General features: G+C 42.7%; 1 protein-coding gene across 3 annotated transcripts in view; it reads left to right on the forward strand.

The window, feature by feature from the left end:
* The window catches only part of LOC110546480 (NXPE family member 4), a 228,696-nt gene extending 211,535 nt beyond the window's left edge, over positions 1–17,161 (forward strand). The window contains exons 2-7 of one of the 3 annotated variants that reach the window (XM_060373227.1): positions 8,752–8,954; positions 9,705–9,807; positions 11,044–11,777; positions 12,226–12,287; positions 13,777–13,983; positions 15,799–17,161. In XM_060373227.1, coding sequence (XP_060229210.1) covers positions 9,715–9,807; positions 11,044–11,777; positions 12,226–12,287; positions 13,777–13,983; positions 15,799–16,334 — 1,632 coding nt within the window. In that variant the 5' untranslated portion in view covers positions 8,752–8,954; positions 9,705–9,714 and the 3' untranslated portion in view covers positions 16,335–17,161. Of the gene's footprint in view, positions 1–8,751; positions 8,955–9,322; positions 9,425–9,704; positions 9,808–11,043; positions 11,778–12,225; positions 12,288–13,776; positions 13,984–15,798 lie in introns of those variants that run through there. The other 2 variants (XM_060373239.1, XM_021633331.2) reach the window with 2 other exon arrangements.
* The last annotated feature ends 4,008 nt before the right edge of the window (positions 17,162–21,169 follow it).

Genomic DNA, 21,169 nt, shown 5'->3' on the forward strand with positions numbered 1-21,169 from the left:
AATACTGTACAGAGACCCTGGCCATCGCTGCCACCCCAGGAGGCGACAAGAGCGAGCAGCTTTGGGCCAGCTGCCCCTCCCCCAGGCATGTCTGAGCTGTGCTTCCTTCCTGCTGCCATTTCCACCCCGCACAGCTGCTTGGGCTTCACATCCTGGTCAGGACAGGCATCATGTCTGTGTGCCACCGCCACTGCTATCTCTCTGGGGCTCCAGCCACCATGGTTGTGGTACTCGCTGGGACCAGACAGCCTGGGCCTATGAGTGCTGGCCACCTGGAGCCAAGTGGGCATACTATTTGCACAACGGGCGCATGGCAGCCCCAGCAGCAGCTCCACTCTCACAGCAGCAGGGCTATGCCCTGCCCCAGCCTTTCTAGAGCCTGGCCTGCAAGGTTGTCATGTGTCACCTTGTTGGAACTGTGTCTGGCCAAGGTCTAACAATTTCACTCCAACAGACACAAAAAACAAAACAGACTCGACAAATTACCTGCCAAAATACTGATGAAGCTAGGGGTGTCCCCTTGAACTTCGGCAGCTGTGATCCCCAGTATGTCTGCCATGATCATGTCTTGCTGCCAGAATAATGACACCCTGAGGAATTTTTGGAATAAAGGAAAGAAAATTCATGCACACACAGACATTGCACAGAGACATTTAGACACTAACTGCCGGCATAAAAACCTCCGGATCAGGTTCCTGGAATCTTGGGATCCTGGACGAATCCCTAAAAAAGTTATGCCCAGTTCATGAACCCTAAAAGGCCAGGAATAAATAGACTCTACCATAAATACATGAGGTTTTTAAATTGTGTATGCATTCAAACACAGGACACAAACTTCCTGTGGAAACAGGAGAGGAATGTGGCCCTGAGGTCTAGGGGTACAGAGTTTTTAAGGGGCAAAAACACAAGCAGTGACTTAAACTTACATGCTTTGGCATTAGATCATTGAGTAAGGGAAACTGACTTTTGAAATGATTGGTCCACTTTAGGTGCTAAGACTACAAACAGATCCGGCCTGGTCCTATGGGCTGGTTTCCTAGCAACTGTATAATTAGAGGGTGAGGAAAGAATGCAGTAAGGCCAGTTCTTTCCCTCAGGGCATTACTGGATGTGTTTCCACCTACCTAGCCTTCCTGCAGACTTTAAGCTTTAAAACAATACCCACTGATTTTTAAGTCTTTGGTCTCTCAAGGGGTATTGTCATTCAATTGGAGGGACATTATCATCTGATTCTGTGGGCAGAGTTTGATAATCCTGTAAGAGTAACTGATTGATGGTTTGGTTAGAGAATTTTTGCATTTGTTGTTGGAGGAATGTAGAGAGGAAGTTAATTAAGCAGGGTGCAAAAAGCAAAAGAAAAGACAAGCAGAAGAGGTGTGAGGAAGGGCAGAATCTATTTCCATATGGGGTTCTCGAAGGTCCAAGAGCTAGAGGCCTAGAGCTGTTCCCTTCGCTTTTGTAAATCTGCCTAGAGTTGTTGGATTTTGTCTTTTACTATATCGGATTGGTTGACATAAAAACAGCATTCGTCCTGGAGGAAGATGCAAAGGCCACCTTCTTTAGCTGTGAGGAGATCCAATCCACGTCGGTTTTGAAGTACTACTGCTGCCAGCAAGTCAATCTATCCTTGTAGGGTTAGCATTGTCTGAGCCTGCTGAAGGTCCTGGATGAACTGGGAAGAAAGCTGACAATACAAAGTTAGCAAAGTGGCTAGTCCCGCTGTCCCAGGCCCAACAGCTGCTGTGATTCCTGCAACAGCCAAGAGGGGCAATATTTGAATTGCCCTTTTATCTTGCTGGGCAGCTTTTGAATCCACAACCGGGATTGGTAGGGGCTCCTTTTCATTTATCACTGCCAGCTCAGGGAAGAGGATCACAAGCATGCAAACTCCTGACAAACTAGCAGGCAGATGATGTTAGACCTGAGTGCCACAAAGGATCAAGGTATTATTAGCAGTAGGGTATTGGGATTGAAATGAGGTATCAAGAATTATAGTTTTATTACACTCTAAGGAGCTTAGCATTCCTACAGAGTGTGTCCCAGATGCCTTGAAACAGCTTGCCATGCCAAAGAGGTGATATGAAAAAGGTAGAAGGTTGCGACAACATCAGAGTCAGGACAGTTAGTAAATGGTGAAGTAAGGTTGCTTGACAGAATCACCTAAGAAGCTGTCAATGGTAGTTCTGAGTTGGTCCCAGGTGGGACACACAGCCAGCAAGCTTTAAAATGGCCTGATTGGGTCACATTAAGGACCTTGTAGGCTGAGGTCAGGGTCTGAAGTAGGAGATGAAATGACAGGTTTGTATAATTTAGGAAGGGGGATGTCAGAGAGAAAATGACCTTAGATGCCAGTGCCCACTGGCAGAGTTGAACAGTGGGGAGTGAGGATTGAAATAATTAAAGCAAGTCACATGAACAAAAGAAAGAAGTTTGTGGAACTGCCAAGCTTATTTTCTAAAACCACTTCCCTATAGCAGATATGGTCCAAAGTTACACAAACAAGTTTTAAGGAACTTGGAGAAACTTCTGCTTTTCTGTCTCAAGGTCAAGGCCAGAGTGAAAACATGTTTTTTAATAAATAACAAAGCAGCTTGACAAACAAGCAGCTCTCTACAATTAGAGGAGTGTTTAATTACTTTCTCTACTTCTCCCATCCCCATTGATTGGGTAATATACCAGGTAGGATCCTGTAGCTGAATGACCACAGAGGAATGGTGCCTAGGGACAGAGGGGTTTGGGACATCCCAAACTTGGGGGTCCACTTGAAAGGCTGGTAAAGGAAGTAATGTATCACAACTGGTAAGTAGGGTAGCTAGGAGAAGATGATGATGTTGAGCTTGAGGTCAGGCAAATGGGTGGAGTAAAAAGGAGGTAGAGGCTCCCACTTTGGCTAAAAATCCCTTCCCAGTAAGGGAACTGGACAGGTTGGCATCAATAAAGAAGAATGAATCAAAGGAACACCTCTGAAAATACAATTAAGTGGTGGATTCTGGCAAGGCTGGCAAGGCTGTCCCCTTACCCCAACAATAGGGTAACTAGAAGGAGAGGTTTGTCCCCAACACTCCATCAGGACTGAGTAAGTGGCACTGTTGTCCACAAGGAAGGAGATGGGTCACCCTGATATCATGATAATTACCCGTGGTTCCTGCTAGTGATGGCAGTGGTCAGGTCACGGGAACCTGGGCACATTCAGTCATCTGGGTAGCCAGGCCTAGGATACCAGCCAGAAGGCAATCTGGGAGTGATGTCCCCATATCATGGGAGAAACAGTTGCAGTCAACATCCCAATGTCCCTCTTGGTGGCATTTTGGACATGGCCCTGGTGCCTTGCAAGGGTTAGGACATAACTGGGTCCAGTGACCTTTGTGACCACATTTGAAACAGGGACCCTATTGTCCTCATGCCTTAGGAGGCAAGGGAGGCTGGGGAGTGGATGAGGCCGGTCGGATAGCCTTGGCAGCAGTTGGTATTTTTGCTTGTGGGTTTTTTCATCTCTCCTATGGTACACCTTAAAGGCCAATGCTAAGATTTCTGCCTGTGGAGTCAGAGGTCCTCTCTCTAAGCATTTAAGCTTAGCCCTGATGTCAGGTTAACTCTGGGATTAAAAATAGGTCATCAGAAATTGCCTACCCTCTGTACTTTTGAGGTCTAGATTAGTGTGCTGTAAGAGGGCCTTTGTAAGGCACTCTTGTAATTGAGACAGGTTTTCATTCTTGTCCTGAATGACCTCCTGGAGCATTACAAATTTAACTGGCTTAAGGTAGCCTTGCAGAGACCAGCCAGGAGACAGGTCATGAACTGATCTGGCTAAAATGCCTTCTGGGATATTATTATCCCATTATGGATCCTGGTCAGGCACCACCTCAGCCCCAACCAGGTATGCTGCTTTTGTTTGGTGAACATCATCTGCATGTGTTCTAGCCTGTTTCCAAACTTGCTTGTGCTCTTCATGTAATAGGTTATTGGCAAGAATCATATATATATCATGGCAGGTGAGACTGTAAGATTGAGTGAGATACTACAATTCTTTAATGAAAGTAGAAGGATTAGAGGTATAGGATCCTAGTCTCTTTTCTACTTGAGAAAGTTCAGTTAATGAACTTAAAGTTAGGGAACATGCACCCTAACTAAGCCATCTATACCAGCCACCTCCTGCAAGGGAAGAACTGAGACTGGTTTATGCTGAGTAGAGGAAGAAGGGGGCTTTGCTATAGAGTGAGAGTGGGTAGCAGGGGGGCTAATAGCTGATGGTGGGGTAAAAATGAGTGCCAAAGTAGAATGACTAGGACAGTCTGTTGCTGGGGGTTGCTGGGGAAGACGGTGAGGGTTCTGGAGAAGCCAAAGAGGAAGAGGAGGAAGCATAGGAGGGGGAAGACACCAGAGGTTGGGAAGAAGCTGGAGGTTGAGAATGATGAGGTAGAGGTTCATCCGCAGGGTCAAAGGTAGAGAACTCTTGAGGTTGAGACTTTATAGCTAGAAGAAGTTGGGTATGAGAACAGGAAGAACAGAGAGAAGGTTTAGAGAGGAGAAGAGAGAAATCTTGAAAATAATATACCTCCTTCAATTTACCAGATCACTGACAGTAATTAAAAAGATCCCGTAAAATATTGGGATTTAATGTGCCATTAATTGGGCCAATTTGAACCATTTTCTAAGGAATATATAAGCCAAGTTTTATTACAGAGGCATATGCGCTAAGAGGCCTTTAAGTCAGGCTCCATGTGTAGGGCTTTAAAATTCTCCAGAAGACATCCCAGTGGGGATGCTGGAGGAACAGATGAATGGGCTATTCCCACTGGGAGGGTAGGAGTCAGTGACCTGTCAAGACGTCCCAAGAGCAGGGTTTGACCCAGTAGAGTGGTCCTACCTGATCCAACAACTCACCAACGTTGGCCAGAAACCAGGGGTACGGTAACCTGCAGGAGACATAGTTTACCTAACGCTAGGATTTTTTCATAGGGAAGCTTGAGGGGGAAAATCTGTGCACATAGAGGGAAAAAAATCTCTCCCAAGGGAAAAAGGAATCCCTAAATGGAAGTCAGCAAAAAAAGCAAACCATAGGCAGTGAAGACAGTAGTTGGGGGTACCTCTGCCTCAAAGGATAGTGGGATGTTGCCAGATGCTAGACGGCCAATTTTCCCTTACTCAGAGAAATGTTTATGCCAACCAATGTGGGGAACTCACCAATCCAACTGGTGATGAATGCAGCAGAGAGCAATGAGAACAATCTAGGATTTGGGCGGATTTGGAATGAAATAGGTTTCCAGCAGCTCCAGTGGGGTGGTGGCGACCACCACACAGTATGGCCACTGGAGGCAACTATTCCCGGCCAATGCACCAAAGTTAGGATTGTGCACCAGTTACACAGCAGGTTCTCAAATCATGCCATGTGACTGGTTCCACATGGGAGGTTTATTGAGGGAAGGGAGAAGAAAAGGGAGAAGAGAAGGACAATGGGAAGAAAGAAGTGGGTAACAGAAACCATCTCTGAGCAGGGCAGGAGAGAAAAAGAGAGAGGAGCTTCAAGTTCTCTTATAAGGTGAACGAGAGCATACACAGGTAGTTCCAGATGGTCTGTAGGTGGCTTCACAATGCCTGATATCAGGTTTGTCAGGTCCTTTGTGGCTGGCTGTAGAGATTCCTGCTTATAGATTCCAACACCTTTAATATCTTGACACTTGACAATCAATCTGGTGAGGAGCCAACACAAATCCATAGCTTCATAAGCTTGTAGGGCACTGTCCTAAAATGGGTGTCCTAATAAAGTATCCTTGGTCTGAATGGCATCTGACTCATTGTCACTGGAATGTGGTAAATGGGATCTGACTGTGAACTCTCCCCTGTTGAGGGATCATGCTATGGTATGAGTTTGTTGAATGATTCACAGAACCAACATAAACCAGAAATGGCTGCCTTCAGGGAGGATCTTGAATCCAAAGGATGCCTCCAGCAAGGACTTTCTTGTTATCAGGGTCCCAGTGCAGCACAGAACATCACATGTCAAGAGCCAGGTGCAGTGTTTTGTTTAATTGATGAACATTCAGGTAATACACTACTTCCTATACAACATAAGGATTTCAAGACAGTTTATCTGGCATCCCCAATTGCATTCTTCCAGCCCTTCTTGTTACTGATTTGGCTTAGCACGCAACAGTCACACTGGGCAGCATTTGTACAATTTTATACAAAAGGTACCAATTTCAACCCCCAAACAAAATATAGAAAAGCAGAGGACAAAAATGACACCTTTATATGGGGTAGAGATGGGAAAGATAATAGGCCTAATATGTCATAGACATGGGAATTTTCTAACAGAAAATTAAGTCACTTCATAAACAGTTTTATAAAGATAAGCTTTATCTTTTAGAGGAGTTGAAAGTACAGAAAAATCAATTCTACTTCACTTTTATTAATTTTCACAATCATATTTATTTGTATGTACTTAACTTGACTGCTGGTTTTGTATTCCTCCAGGATAAAGAACTCCTGGTAAGAATTATGTCCTTGCTTATCTTAAAAAACATTTTTATTCCTTTAAAAATTTTTTCTGTTTTGTTTTTTAAAACACAGTTTCTCTGTCCTGGATTCGATTTGTAGATGAGGCTGGCCTCAAACTCACAGAGATCTGCCTGCCTCTGAGTGATCTGCCTGCCTGTGCTTCCCTGAGTGCTGGGATTAAAGGCATGGGCCACCACACACAGCTCTCGATGCCATTTATAAAGTCATATCCCTAAGGCTCTTGACTTGTAGTGCTTATCTCTCCTGCTTTTGTTTTAAGCTCCCTCTCTTCAGAAAGGTCTTCTCCGGGTTTTGTTTTTATCTGTTATTACATTTAGTGGGTGTGAGAGCCCATGTGCTACAGTGCACGTGTGGAGTTGAGAGGGCAGTTTTGGGGAGTTGGTTCTCTCCTTCCATCAGTATGGGTCCTGGGTATTGAAGTAGGGCAGCAGCCTTGGTGACAGCCATCTTTAGTACCTGAACCATTATCATGTCAACTGCCCTCTCTGGAATCTGGAAACACACCTCTGTTTCCCTTTGAGGCCCTTTCATGCTGTCTCTGATAGGATGCTCCTTCCTTCTGATTGCTCTCCCACCTCAGGGCTCTCTCTCTCTCCTAACAAACTCATTTCTGAAGGGTAATCTTTGTCAGCTCCCTTCCTAAACCAAACAATTATGCTTTAAATGTACATGTGCTTCCTAGTGCGAGGTCGTTACTGTGGTGAGCTGTGTTAATTTATGCAGGAATTGGGCTGGTCTTAAAGTTTACAATTATTGTGCTTGCCCTCAGTGTACCAAAGTCTTCAATACCTTATCGGCATATAAACTGTGGAGTGGAGACTACTTTGCCATAGAGGTTTTCTCTGTTTCACTCAGCCCTCTCAGATCACTCTAAAGCATTTTCTAAAAGGTGTTGCTATATCTTAGAAGAGGGTCATTGATTTTCAAAGCCAGAAAATCTCTGTGTACACAGATAGCTCAAAGACCATCAGGCTTCTGTTCACTCCATCCCTTAAAGGGACAGCCTAGAGTACTTAACATTCTAAGAGTGCATACCTGTTAGCAACATGACCTCTGTGTCACCTACAGAGATGGACCAGCCAAATGCTGGCATTAAAGTGTGTGCCACTATGCCCAGCTTTTTGTTTGTCTCTTTACTTTTTTTTGCTTGTTTGTTTGTTTGGGGATAGAATTGTTAACAAGAGTCTGCAACTATCAGTTCAGTGGTATTGAAAAGATATGCTAAGGCAAAACGTAATTCCATAGCTCTATTAACCATTACACTTGAAGACTCAGAACCCAAACTTCATCTCCCTGGACAGACTTTATCCTTCAACCAAAAGAGAATTTAAGAATCTTCCTCAGCCTGTACTCGAGACCAAAGTGATGCCCAGGATCCTACCTCCAAAACCTAGGACCTTTCTGAACAACTTAGCTTTGTCAACTCAACACAGCCTAAAGTCATCTTAGAGAAAAACGCCCAATGAGGAATTGACCTGATCAGATTATAGGCACACCTATGAGGGAATTATGTTATTAACTGATATGGGAGGGCCCCACTGTGGGGGTCCCCATCCCTCAGAGGTGGTCCTGTGAATATATGAAAGCTGCCTAAGAAGAGAAGGAAGGAACTAGAGAGTGAGCCAGCAAGCAACAGTTCTCAGTGGTTTCTGCCTCCAGGCTCCTGCCTTTAGTTCCTGTGTTGATTTCCCCCTGTGATGGACCTACAATAGAAGTGTGAGAGGAAGCAACACTCTCTATCCCACAGTGCTTTTGGTCGGGGTGTTTTATCACAGCGTGTACACTGAGTGTAGAAAATGCTCTGACTGTCAGAGGAACAGGAAACAGGAACCTGGAATTCACCCTGTTCTTGGTAGATGATGTAAACTCATTCTTCACTCTCTGTTCATGGAGCCAGGAAGATCTAGTCCATGTAATAAAACACTATCAATTCACATTAACAATGTCTACATGACTAAGTTCCATTAAACCTGTAAATCTCTGTGGCTCAGAGAAGGAAGTTGCCTCCCCAGGAGCAGCTAAACCAACCCCATCACAAATATTTTCCTTCTTTATAGACTCTTTAGAGCCCAACTGCCTGATCCAGACTCAGCTACATAAAGTTTAAACAGTGTGTTCAAAGGTCATTGTATGAAAAAAAAGTATTTTTATGGCTCATTTGCTAGAACATGACTTTGCTTCCATACAATAACTTTTCAATATCTTAGCCTCTGCTTCACTTTCTCACTGCAGTTTGTCAACCAGATTACTCCTTGGAGTGAAAAGGCTGAATCCCACTGACAAAAAAGTAGCTTGTACCTGTTCCCTGTACCGGTGATGTGTTTTGGTGAAGGAAGGCTTTACACTGGTAGCACCCGGCTGGCCACAAAAGGAGCCTCTCCGCCAAGATCATCCAGTTTCTTGAAATGACACCAAGACGAGCCTTTATAGTAAAGGTATGAAAACCACAGAGTAAAGGGGATGAATGGGTTCTTGGGGGCTACAATCCTTTGGTATAGAAACTGGGACTCCAAGGAGGAAGGTGCTTCTAAGAAGAGAGTAACTTTTGAGAGATAGGTAGTTTTGTTTGAGAGGTGTTCAAGCAAAATGATTTGTTCTTCAGCCCAAAATAATTCCTGGGCTGACATCCACCATAGGTAATCTGACAAAAAAACAAACAAACAAAAAAATCGGAGCTTCAGATCAAAGACAAATATTCATAAAAACAGCGTTGGAAAGTATGTACAGCCTCAAGATTGTTAAAAAGAAAGTAGTAGATATGAGATTGAAGGTAGTTCTTCTTTTTAAGGTTGAGAGGTGTCAGAAAAGCTGAATCATATGAAGGCTGGTGGAACAGCTTCTGTTAGAAGTCCACATTATCCTTAGAGTCAATATTTGTGAAGTGTTTCATCTGCTTTCTTTTCAGGTAAGGAGAGAGAATACAGATAATGTCACAGCCTGGAGGACTCACCTAGGTGTGAGTGTCCTGTCTACTTCATATTCTTGGTATCTTCACTAATGTTGGGCTCCAGAGAGCAAACGGAATTTCAGCAGCTGGTGGAGGGCAGGGGCAGCTGGGAAGGCCAAGATAGCATCTTGGGAATACTTAACTGAGGAGCAAAATAATCAGGGGCCACGAGTGTGCCACATTTGCGTGGTTTCCTTTATGCTTCTTTTTGTGATGGGCTTCTGTGATTGTCTTCTAGGGTTCTAATCATGAAAATGATGGCCAGTCGTAACTCACTGTGGGTGCTGCTGTTTATAGTGATCTTCTTAGTCTCCTTTACAGTTTTCAGAAACCCTCCAGAGGTAGGAACTGAACTCGTTTTCTGTTTTACTTCCTCTTGTGCATCTAGCAAAGCATAAGTCAAAGACCTGCTGGTTGCAGTGGAGATGGGGTGTGTTCGGTGGCTTCCCAAGCAACATTAATGAACCAATGTAGCTGACTACTGTTAAACAGCAATGTGTGAGGAAAGGGCCCAACTCTTTCTTTATGTGTAAGCTGGGATCCAGGGCAGAAGGTACTTCCTGCAGATAGGACATCATGAGGGATGGAAAGCTTTATAAGGCAGCTGTTCTTCATGTGTGTGTGTGTGTATGTGTGTGTGTGTGTGTTTAAGGCAGCCATTTGTGTGTGTGTGCTTCCACACACCGTCCTATGCTGTTTACATGTGAATGATGCTATTATTTCACATCATGCACAGCCTATGTTTGTACCTGTTTAAAAGAAGCCTGTGTAGGAAATAATATATTCATTTCTATGTACTGAAATGGACCTGCCTCTTAAAAATTGTGGTTAATTTCAAATGGGAAACATTTCCCTCCTCCAGTACCAGGCTGTCTAAATGTCTATTCAAACGCTTATGTGTTGTTTCCAACATCAAAGCTTTTAAGGTTTATGTTTCATTTTGTTGGTGTTGGCTTTGTTGTTGCTATTGTCTGTTTTCTCTATTTCACTGGTTGCTTCTCTCCTTTGGAGTGAGGTTTTTGGTAGTGGTTCCTAGTTGCTTTTATGTGTTTGCTTGTAGAATTTTGTTCAAAATTTATTATTATCTACACAAGAATTGGGTTCATGCAAACTATTTTGCCTTTACTGAAAATTCTGATTAAAGATTGATGGCAGTAATATGTCTTATTATTACTTTATTTGACATGTTAGAATACTTAAAATACCTTTTCAAATAATAGAGACAGCCCCAATTAGTATCTGCCACTAGGAATTGAACTTTGGTTCTCTTTAGCAGCAGCAATCACTGCTCAGAAAGATCTTTATCCCCATCACATCACCACCATTTTGAAGAAGATCCTAGCTCGGGCTATTTGGGGTTCAGTGGGTTCTCCAAAATAAGCCATTGGAAACCAGAGTAGCTCTGACAGTTTCTAAAGAAAGCTGCCTGTGTGTGAAACATATATGACCACAAGATCTCAGTGGTATATGATTTCTATACCTCTCATATATAAAAGACAAAAGTTGGTTAACCTGCCAGAACTCACATTAAATCGCAACTTTTCTTTTGTTTTCTATCCTATTTCTTGCCCACTCAGTTGTGGACGATGTTCAAGTTGCCTGTGTCCTTCAATCGCTGGAACTTGGCCATGAACTCCTCATGCCCTACAGTGCCTCTGAACCCCCCAGTTTCACCAAAAGAGACAGAGCTGAGAGTCAGGGAGATCTTGGAGAAGTTAAACCAGCAGATCCCACCCAGGCCCTTCCCCCACCTCAACACCACCACCAGCGCCACACACAGCACAGCCACCATCCTCAACCCTCGAGACAAGTACTGCGTGGGGGACCAGCTGCGTGTGCTGCTGGAGGCTAGGGATTACCTGGGACGCAGAAAGGACTATGGTGGGGACTTCCTGAGGGCCAGGATGTCCTCCCCAGCCCTGAAGGCAGGCGCCTCTGGAAAGGTGACAGACTTCAACAATGGCACCTACCTCATCAGCTTCACTCTATTCTGGGAGGGCCCAGTCTTCCTGTCTGTCCTTCTCATACACCCCAGTGAAGGGGTGTCAGCTCTCTGGAGAGCAAGGAGCCAAGGCTATGATAGAGTTACCTTCACTGGCCAGTTTGTCAATGGTGCCTCTCAGGTCCACACTGAATGTGCCCTGATCCTAAACTCAAGTGTCGAGCTGTGCCAATACCTGGATGCCCAGGACCAAGAAGCTTTCTACTGTGTGAAGCCTCCAGATGTTCCCTGTGCTGCCCTTACTCACATGCACTCGAAGAACAAGGATGTTTCCTATCTTAGCCAGCAGGAGAGGAGCCTCTTTGTAAGGTAAATAATGATCATTTCACATCAATGAGGGGGGAAATGGTAATTTAGCCTGCAGGGAAGTACATTAACTTGGGGACTTGAAAAGCCTTTTAATAAGGGACCTAGGAATTCATTTGGGGATAGTATTCATTCTCCAGGAGTCCTCAGAATTTTAGGATAGAAAATCCTTATCAATGAGCCTCAAACATGAGTTGAGTAAAAACGAAGAGAATGTGTGTTCTAATATGTTCTGTGTCTCAATACACTGTCTTGCTTACATACTTTGGTTCCTGGTCTCCTGTTGGCTGAAAAAAGAAAAATAAATGGGAGCTTACTTAATGCTCTGAAATTCTAGACAGGGAAATTGGCTTATCACCAAGAACTAACAGAAGAAGTGACCAATCTGGATTCCTAAACTTTAACTGAGTTGAGGCCACTGCAGTTTAATTTCTGTATTTGTCTCTTTAAGGTCAAATATAGGTGTGGAGATTATGGGAAAATCCAATGTGATTACTGTCTCCAAATGCAACAGTAAGTGGTTCTGTGCTGGTGGGTGATGTTAAACACTGAACCCATTTAGAGGTCCTTCTCTATCTGTTGGTCTTGGTCACTATCTCAGTTTGTACAAGGCAGCCCAAGGTGCAAAGTCGATAAGTTAATGAATGGTTGTAACCATTAGCATTACAATCTTTAGTAACACACCAATCCAAAACCTACTCATCAGATAGATGGTCACTTATGCATCTAACACAAGAAACTTCAAAGGGTAAAACTCCCTCCCAAGTTTTAGCTCATTCTTTATCCTTCCCAGCCCACCCAATCCTCTCTCACTGTCTTCATATTCTCCCTAGAGTTAGCACTTAGATGTCTCCAATGCACCATCCAGGAGTCAATTTTTTACTGCTATTCTTCTCTCCTGGCTCTTGGAAGTTTGTTTTGTTTTGTTTTGTTTTTAATACAAAGAACACCCACATGTGTATTCACTACTTTCCTTGCTTTTTTCTCCCATGAACAGCTCACAAAAACCACCTAAACTGATTTAAGGCATCAGTATCTTTGTGTCTCAAGATTGATAATGACAAGCTTGCTAATTGCTAAGAGAGTTTTCCACATTGAGGGAAAATGTGTTTCTGGTTGCAGAAGTGATATGCAGTGTTTTACCCAGCACTCACAAAAACCTAGGCTCCACCCTACCCCCCCCCCCAGCATCACATAAGACTCACCCATAATTTCCAGACTCTGGAAGTGGAGGCAGGGAGATGATGCACTCAAGGCCATCCTCGGCTACACAGCAAGCAGAAGGCAAGCCTAGGCTACATTATACCTTGTCTCAAAGACACACACAGACAGAAGTACAGAGGAAGAGGGAGAGAGAAGCTGTTAAATACCAGCTCAACCTTTTGCAGTGATGAATAACTGTGACGCGAACCTGCTGCCTCACCATGGTAACCCCCAGTCAGTCTCTTCATTACCTAGAGACTGAGGTTGAAGATCTGGGCCTTCCTGGACCTCCAGGCTTCTCTCTGGTACACAGCTATTATCAATGCAGCTTGGCCACTTTCCAAGTCAGGTTCATCCTGCCTTCATCTCAGAGTTCATAGTTTCATGGTGATGACTAAGGCACTGTGAGAACATGTGGAAAGCTCAGAAGCAAAGAGGGCTAAAAGGATGGGATGGGATGTTCTCATCCTATATGAGAATTGATGAAGTCATTCACATGACAAAGCTAACAAATACTTAAATTTTACTTGAAGGCCTTTTTTTTATTATTCTGAGGGGGGAAATAACCCCATGTATTTTCATAATAAACACTAATAGGTATCACTGAAAAGACTCACACCAGAGGAAAGCTTTACTGAAAATAAATATTCTATTATGGAAAATACTTTAGTAAGCTCTTTTACTGTCACCACCACCTACACGCCACTCAAAGGGTTTTTAAAAAAAATATGGAAGGCACTTACTAAGCAAGGATGAATACAGCGTTGTTTTAGAAGATCCTGTTTTGCTGATTCCTTAGCAGAAGTGGCTCCAGTGAAAGAGAAATGCAAGTTCGGGATGGCATCTGTAACCCCTAGTGGGTATGTCTGGAAAAACACATGGAATCCAGCCTCCTGTAGTTTGGCTCCCATCAAAATCAAAGACTGCCTGAGAGGAAAATTCATCCATTTAATGGGTGATTCCACACTCCGCCAATGGATGGACTACTTCAAAAGCATAGTCAACAGTATGTTTCAGTATAAGTTATTCACATCTCTTTCAGGAACTATGTTTTCATTTCAAGGGGAAAAAAGAATAGAGGAGATGCCTCCTCTTTGCCATAGGTCTTAAACAGGAACGACCAGCATTAGTCACAAAACGTTCCTATCATTCCCTGGAACAATGTTCATTTCCCCTCGTGTCGTTTTCGATGAAATAAGATAGTGGAGAGAGATTATTTAACACACTGCCGGGCACACTAACACATAGGAAGTAGCCAGAGAGCAACAGCAATTGGAACTGTTACCACCAGTTAGTATCAGAGTTGGGGCTGGACTCTAGTACTAAGAACCCTAGTTTCAACGCTGTGCTTACTAAGTCAAGAATGCACCAGTACTAAGTCAGAATGTAGTGTTCCATCTGAGCTAAACTGCGTATTAAACCATCACTTCCCGCCCTTCTATATCCTCTGGCCCTGGCTTTTGTCACTGAAGAGAAGGTTGAGCTCATGACTTAATATGAGGCCAGTCTTGTGATCTCCAATTCTAAAAATCTGATCCTCTCGATGGAACGGTAAAGTTGTTGGGACTAGGCTCTAAGTTACAGAAGGACTCCCAACACAGAGGACAGATTAGATCATGATTTCCGGTAAACAATTTTCTTTGTTTCTCTCAGCTGCAAATTCAGGATTCTAGTGACAGCCTATGTGATTACTATCACATAGTTTGATACTGTAGAGTTTTTTTTTTTCTTCTTTAGATAAATTCAGCATTCTGATGTTGTGAGTGGCCTTCCTCCTCAGCATGTAAGTGATAGTGGGAAGGCATCTCTTGTGAAACATTAAATTCTGTAGCCAGAGTATGCTTTGGAAAAAAGAACTGAAGTTAGTTGGAAGCAAAGGATATACTAGTTCTACCAGCGTGTGTGCTTTGCAACCTCACTCACTGGCTTAAGACTTCCAGCCCTGCCCTTCCCTGCTAAGACAGAGCTCAGACAAGGCACCGTGATTACGCACTACATATTTTCTCAGAAGCTGTAGCAGCAAAACAGCTCACCTTGCTGTTCTGATAAGGCTCTAGTTGGCAAAATGAAACATGGTGGGACTTTTTCTTGTCCTGTTCACTTTGGCTCACTTTCTTATTTTCAGAGATGTCTGAATTAGAGGGATTTTTTCCCCCAAGAACTGAAGGGGGGATTTTAAGTGGTCCTTTGGTCACAAACCGTAATCTTGAATAACTTGGCATCTCTCTTTACTATAACATGTCAACTATATAGATATATAGGTAGATGGATATAGATACATGTGAATATCATGGAGGGGAGTGGCTGTATCTGCCTATATAAATGCTCTGTAAAGGGCCACAAATAAGTGATCATTTTCCTGTCACTTGTGTAGATGAGTACTTGGTGCTATTCCATTGACAGGGAAAGAAGAACACAGAATAAAGTCTTAGATTCTTAAGGTCGTTTCAAAGATGTGCTTGGATTCTTTTTGCTCATATCAATAGCCTTCCCTATCTATCCTCAGATAAGGTCAGGGAAAAGGTAACAAGTCTTGCACAGACAGTAGGTACACAGCTGTGAACCTCATCTTCCAGTGAAGCTGAGTTAAATGCCAAAGCCATGCCCTGAACAATTCTATCTGAATGACTGTAGACGGGCAAAGTGCATTATCATGAAAGTCTTTGGAATCGTAGAGTAATTTTCAAAACTACTCCTTAGTCAGATATGATTAATTTATAGGACTCTAAACACCAGATATTTTTTTTCTCCTGTATCTGTGGCTAGTTGACCTTTGTAACTGTATTCTCCTTTTGTTTTGGGATTGCCTGTTTTCTGTCAGCACTGAGGTCTGTAGATCTGCATGAGATTGGAAAACTGAAACACCAACTTGCTGTGGACTTGGATGAAAAAATCAACATCCAGTGGCAAAAACATGGTTACCCCCTTATTGGATCATTGGTCTACTCTGTTAAAGAAATAGAGAACATTGCACGGATAATTGACAGAACTGGAGGAGAGAAAAACACCATCATCGTCATTTCTCTGGGCCAGCATTTCAGACCTTTTCCCATTGATGTTTTCATCCGAAGGGCTGTCAATGTTCACAGAGCTCTTCAGCGTCTTCTTCTGAGAAGCCCAGACACTGTGGTTATCCTCAAAACAGAAAACATCAGGGAGTTGAGCAGTGATGTGGAAAGATTAAGTGACTTCCATGGTTACACCCAGTATCTTGCCTTAAAGGATATTTTCCAGGATCTCAATGTGGGTGTCATTGATGCCTGGGATATGACAATTGCATATGGCACAAACAATGTCCATCCACCACAGCATGTAGTAGGAAGTCAAATTGATATATTCTTAAATTATATTTGCTAGGGAACACATAACTCTGAAAGTCACTCCGTGAACTTAAAAGATACAGTGAATCCTGCTGGCATGCCAAATGCCAGGATGTCCCCGGACATATTATCAAGAAGATAATCTGTACTATGGTCCACCCAGTTCGGCCTAAAAAGGCATTCCTACACTGGGTTTCTGCTTAAAGTTGACGCTCAAAAGAATCAGTGAAAGATTTGACCTTTTTATTAGAGTCACGTTGCTCTTTATCAGTTGGCAGTTAGGGTCCTTGTGATGAGGCCTCCCTGTTGCTACGAATTCAGAATGATGAAGTAATTTTGATAAAATTCTTAAAGGGTCTTTGATTCGATTTGTAAATATTTTGTCAATAATTTTTATATTCATTATCATCATGGAAATTGATCTGTACTTTTATTTCTTGGTCATGTCTCAGAATTTGACATCAGGCCAAAACAGATTTCAAAGATTGACTTCGGTAGTGTGCATTCTGCTTTAAGTGGTGGAAGGTTTTGAGAAGTATTGGTTAGATTTTCTTTAAAAGTGTCATGGTATTCAACAGTGAGTCTGTTGAAGCCTGGGCTCTTTTTGGAGAGAGACTTTTAATTTCAATCTCATTGCTTATTATAAATCTGTTTTAATTGTTTCTATTTTGTAGATTTAATTTTGATAGGTCATATGCATTTAGAAATTTGTCTTTCTTCTAGGTTTTCCAGCTTGTTAGAATATAATACTTCTGGATAAATGAATATAAAATATTCACAGAAACACCATCATTAAAACTAATATTTTGTACACTAATTTTAAAACAAAAAAAATAAGCAAAATTTTTAAATGAGAAACACTAAAATAAGAAACACAAATAATGAAAGCATTTTAATGATTTTGCTTTTATATATTAAATAAAAAATTATAGTTTGCTTTTTATAAATACATTAAATTATATCATTTGTATTTCTTTTTGTGTTTGTTTTTTTGCTTGCTTGCTTGTTTTCAAGACAGGGTTTCCCTGTGTAGCCCAGACTGTCCTGAAACTTGCCCTGTAGAACCAGGCTGGCCTCCAACTCAGAGATCTGCATGCTTCTGCCTCCTAAGTGCTGGGATTAAAGGCGCGTGCCACCACCTCCCAGCTCTATCTTTTGCATTTCTGTATTACCTTTATTTGGAGAGGGACTATGCTGCCACAGTGTACATGTGGGTGGCAGAGAGCAATGTTTAAGAGTCAGCTCTCCGCTGCCACCAGGTAGGTCCAATAACTGAACTCAGGTCCTCTTGGTAGCAAATGCCTTTACCCACTCATCCATTCACTGACCCTAGATTATACCTTTTAAAAAGAAAAAGAAAAAAAAAAGGTGGTTAAAAAGATGGCTCAGAAGTCACAAGCTCTTGTTGCTCTCCCTGAAGACCCAGGATTGATTTCCAGCAACATTTCCAGGGAACCTGACACTCTCTTCTGAATTCCACAGGCACCAGGCATGCACATGATACACAGACATAAATGCAGGAAAAACACATAACAATTTAAAATTAAGTTGTTTTGTTTGCATCCAACGATTATATTTAAGATGCCATATCAATTTGATGAGAGACTTATATACAAACTCTTTGAATAAAGAGTTTCATTTTCTTTTCTACTTCTAACTACCAGTTTCAGGTGATTTTTACATGCTCAGCTATGCTGTCCCCCCCCCCCCCCGCCCCTGACAGTCATAGCACAGCAGAATACTAAATGAGGCAGTAGTATCTCAGAAGTCCTGACTCTACTGTTCCATGGGAGCTCTCTCCAGGAGATTCCAGTTGAATCTACAGTTTTGCTGTTGAGGAAGAGGAGGTGACAGAGTAAAACACAGTGAGCTAGAGCTCGAAGACTTTGGTCCTGTTACAAGGCATAATTTTAAGAATTTGGATGAATCGGGTCACCTTCCCAGGTCTTCGTTTTCCAAATGAAGAAATTAGTCTAAGATTCACAGTCACAGAACTTTGCTCTGTGACCTCTTGTTGGTCCATGGAACACTATGTTTAGAGATTCAGGGGACAGGAGAAGTGCTGGTAGGCTGAGCCTAGGTTCCACTGTGCCTCTTCAACCAAAGTATCAGTCACTTTTATGTGTGTGTGTTGTGTGTGTGTGTTTCTTCTGGGTGAGCCTTGGTTTGAAAAAGTAGTGCTGTGCATTGATTCAATTTGAAAGCTATCTCGAGTACTTACAGTCAACAACACTGATTACCACCACCTACATATATAGGCTAACATTTTTAAGTATTCATTTTAATAGTTGAATAAGGCAATGAAATTTTCATCATTGCTACATTACCGATTTTCTTCACTGCTACATTCTGCCTTAACTCTGCTCTAGTCACTGAACCGCACAAACTGTAGGAACTTGACCTACACTCGCGGCACCTGGGCAAAAACAAGTACAGTAGAACATCTTAAATCCTGTGTCTTGAAGGGCATGAGATCATACATTCTCTGTATATCTGCTAGTTATTTTTCACAGTCCAGTACCTAGTGCACTCTGGGGGGGAGGGTCAAACACACTTACTAATTGAAGCAGAGGCTGAGACTCATAGCAGAGTACATGGAATTTTATAAAAGAAGGGAGAGATAGAAAGACCTGGAGTGGACAGGAGCTCAAAAGAAGAACAACAAAGCCAAAAAATCTGATTCCTGGAGGCCCTGAAGAGAATGATACTGCAACCAAGAACAATGCATGGAGAGGACCTAAAACCCTGGCTCAGATATAGTCCATAGACTCAGTGTCCAAGTGGGTTGCCTAGTAAGGTGAGCAGGGGCTGTCTCTGACATGAACTCAGTGGCTAGCTCTTTGATCACCTCCCCTGGGTGGGGGGTGGGAGGGCAGCCTTGCCAGGCCGGAGAGGAAGACAATGCAGACAGTCCTGATGAGACACTGATAGGCTAGGGTCAGATGGAAGCGGAGGAGAACCTCCCCTATTAGTGGACTAGGGGAGGGGGCATAGGGGGAAAAGAGGGAGGGTGGATAGGATTGGGAGGAGGCAAGGGAGGGTGCAAGAGCTGGAATAAAAAGTGAAAAAGCTGTAATAAATGGTAATAATAATATAAAAAAATTTATCCAGGGGAAAAAAAGAAGACCCTAACTTGGCCTTTAAAGTTGTCAGAGCTGTGTGAAATCTTTTTTCTTTTTTTTTTATTTCCTCCTCTGAGGGGAGGAACCTTTCTTTGTTCCAGCATGAGGTCCCTGGAAAACTCCAAATTCCTGGGAACATTTGTTGAAATAGTCTGATAGCCAAAGAAAAGACATAAAAGTCTCTAGAATGCCTGCATTTCTGGCAGTGTCATTGCAAAACTGCCTTCTAAAATGTTGTTCATACCCATAGGTTGCTAGTGCTGTCAGACTGCAGCCTCATTTGTTTCCAGAGGGTGGTGGGTACTACAGATGCTGATCCAATCACACTGGTTATGACTGATGACCACTAATGTGACCCAACACTCAGTCATAAACGGAAAAAAAAATAATCAGAAATCTATTTCACCACCCCAAGACCCAAGAAACATTGCAGGAAAGAAATGAGCTAGAGTCCCTACTGGGGCCTGGAGAGCCTTCTGCCAGCCACCTGTACCAGAACAAACTGGAAGACAGAGGTTGGTGGAGGACATAGTTATTTCAGACTCAGTTGGGAAAATGAGGTTGAAATCATCTGCCTTGCAGAAAAGTGCTCCCACTTTCAAAAAGAGACATCACTTCAGTAGGTTTTACATGATGACAGGTGGACGATTCCTTGTTGGAAAAGTTCTTTTTTTTTATTTTATTTTTGAGATTATGATAAATTATATTGTCTCTCCCTTCCCTTCCTCCCTTCACACCCTCCCATATATTCTCCTTGCTCTTTGAAGAGCTGTTGTATTTGTAAATAGGACTTTTTCTCGGTCTATATAATGTGGCATACATGTGTATTTTCAGGGCTGACCATCTGGTGTTGGATAAGCAATTGGTGTGCTCTTCCCTGAGGAAGACTCTTCCCCACTCCCAGCATTTCTTAGTTGCCTGTATTTCTTTCTGTAGGGTTGAGGCCTCAAGGGCTTTCCCCATCCACTGTGGCATATCGATAAGAATCTTCCTTTTTTAGGGGCTGGAGAGGTGGCTCAGAGGTTAAGAGCACTGGCTGCTCTTCCAGAGGTCCTGAGTTCAATCCCCAGCACCCACACAGTGGCTCACAACCATCTATAGTGAGATCTGGTGCCCTCTGGTGTGTGTGGGCATACATGCAGACAGAACACTGTATAAATAATAAAAAAAATAAATCTCTAAAAAAAAAAAGAATCTTCCTTTTTCAGTTCACATTTGAGCAGTCATGTTGGTGAGACTTTATGAGTGTAGCTTTTGATATTACTAGGAGACACAATCTCACAGCAAATCTCCCCGATCCTCCCTTCTTACAATTATATTTCCCCTCTTCCACAATGTTCCCTGAGCCTCAGATAGGAGGAACTGTGTTATAGACATATCCACTGGGACTGAGCTTTACAACTATGCATTTAAATTGGTGTGGTTGTCTGTAATGTTCTCTATCTGTTGCAAAGATATGTTTTTGTTGTTGTTATTGTTTGTCATTTTTGCTTTTTGTTCTATAAGGTTTGAGGACTACACTTATTTATGGATATGAGGACAAATGTTTATAGATTGTTGTTAGGGATTATTCCAGTTTCATAAAGTACTGCTTAGCGGTTCTCCTACAAGATCCATGACTTTGCCAGCATTGAGTAGTTAGCTAGGTTTTCAGTATCAGGCATGATTTCCTTCTTGTTGAGTGGGTTGTGAGTCCAGTTAGAGAGCTGTTGGTTACTGCCAAGGTATGTGTGCCTCTACTGTACCCTTA

This window comes from Meriones unguiculatus, chromosome 1 (genome assembly GCF_030254825.1).
Source record: "Meriones unguiculatus strain TT.TT164.6M chromosome 1, Bangor_MerUng_6.1, whole genome shotgun sequence".
In the NCBI taxonomy this organism is placed as follows: Eukaryota; Metazoa; Chordata; class Mammalia; order Rodentia; family Muridae; genus Meriones; species Meriones unguiculatus.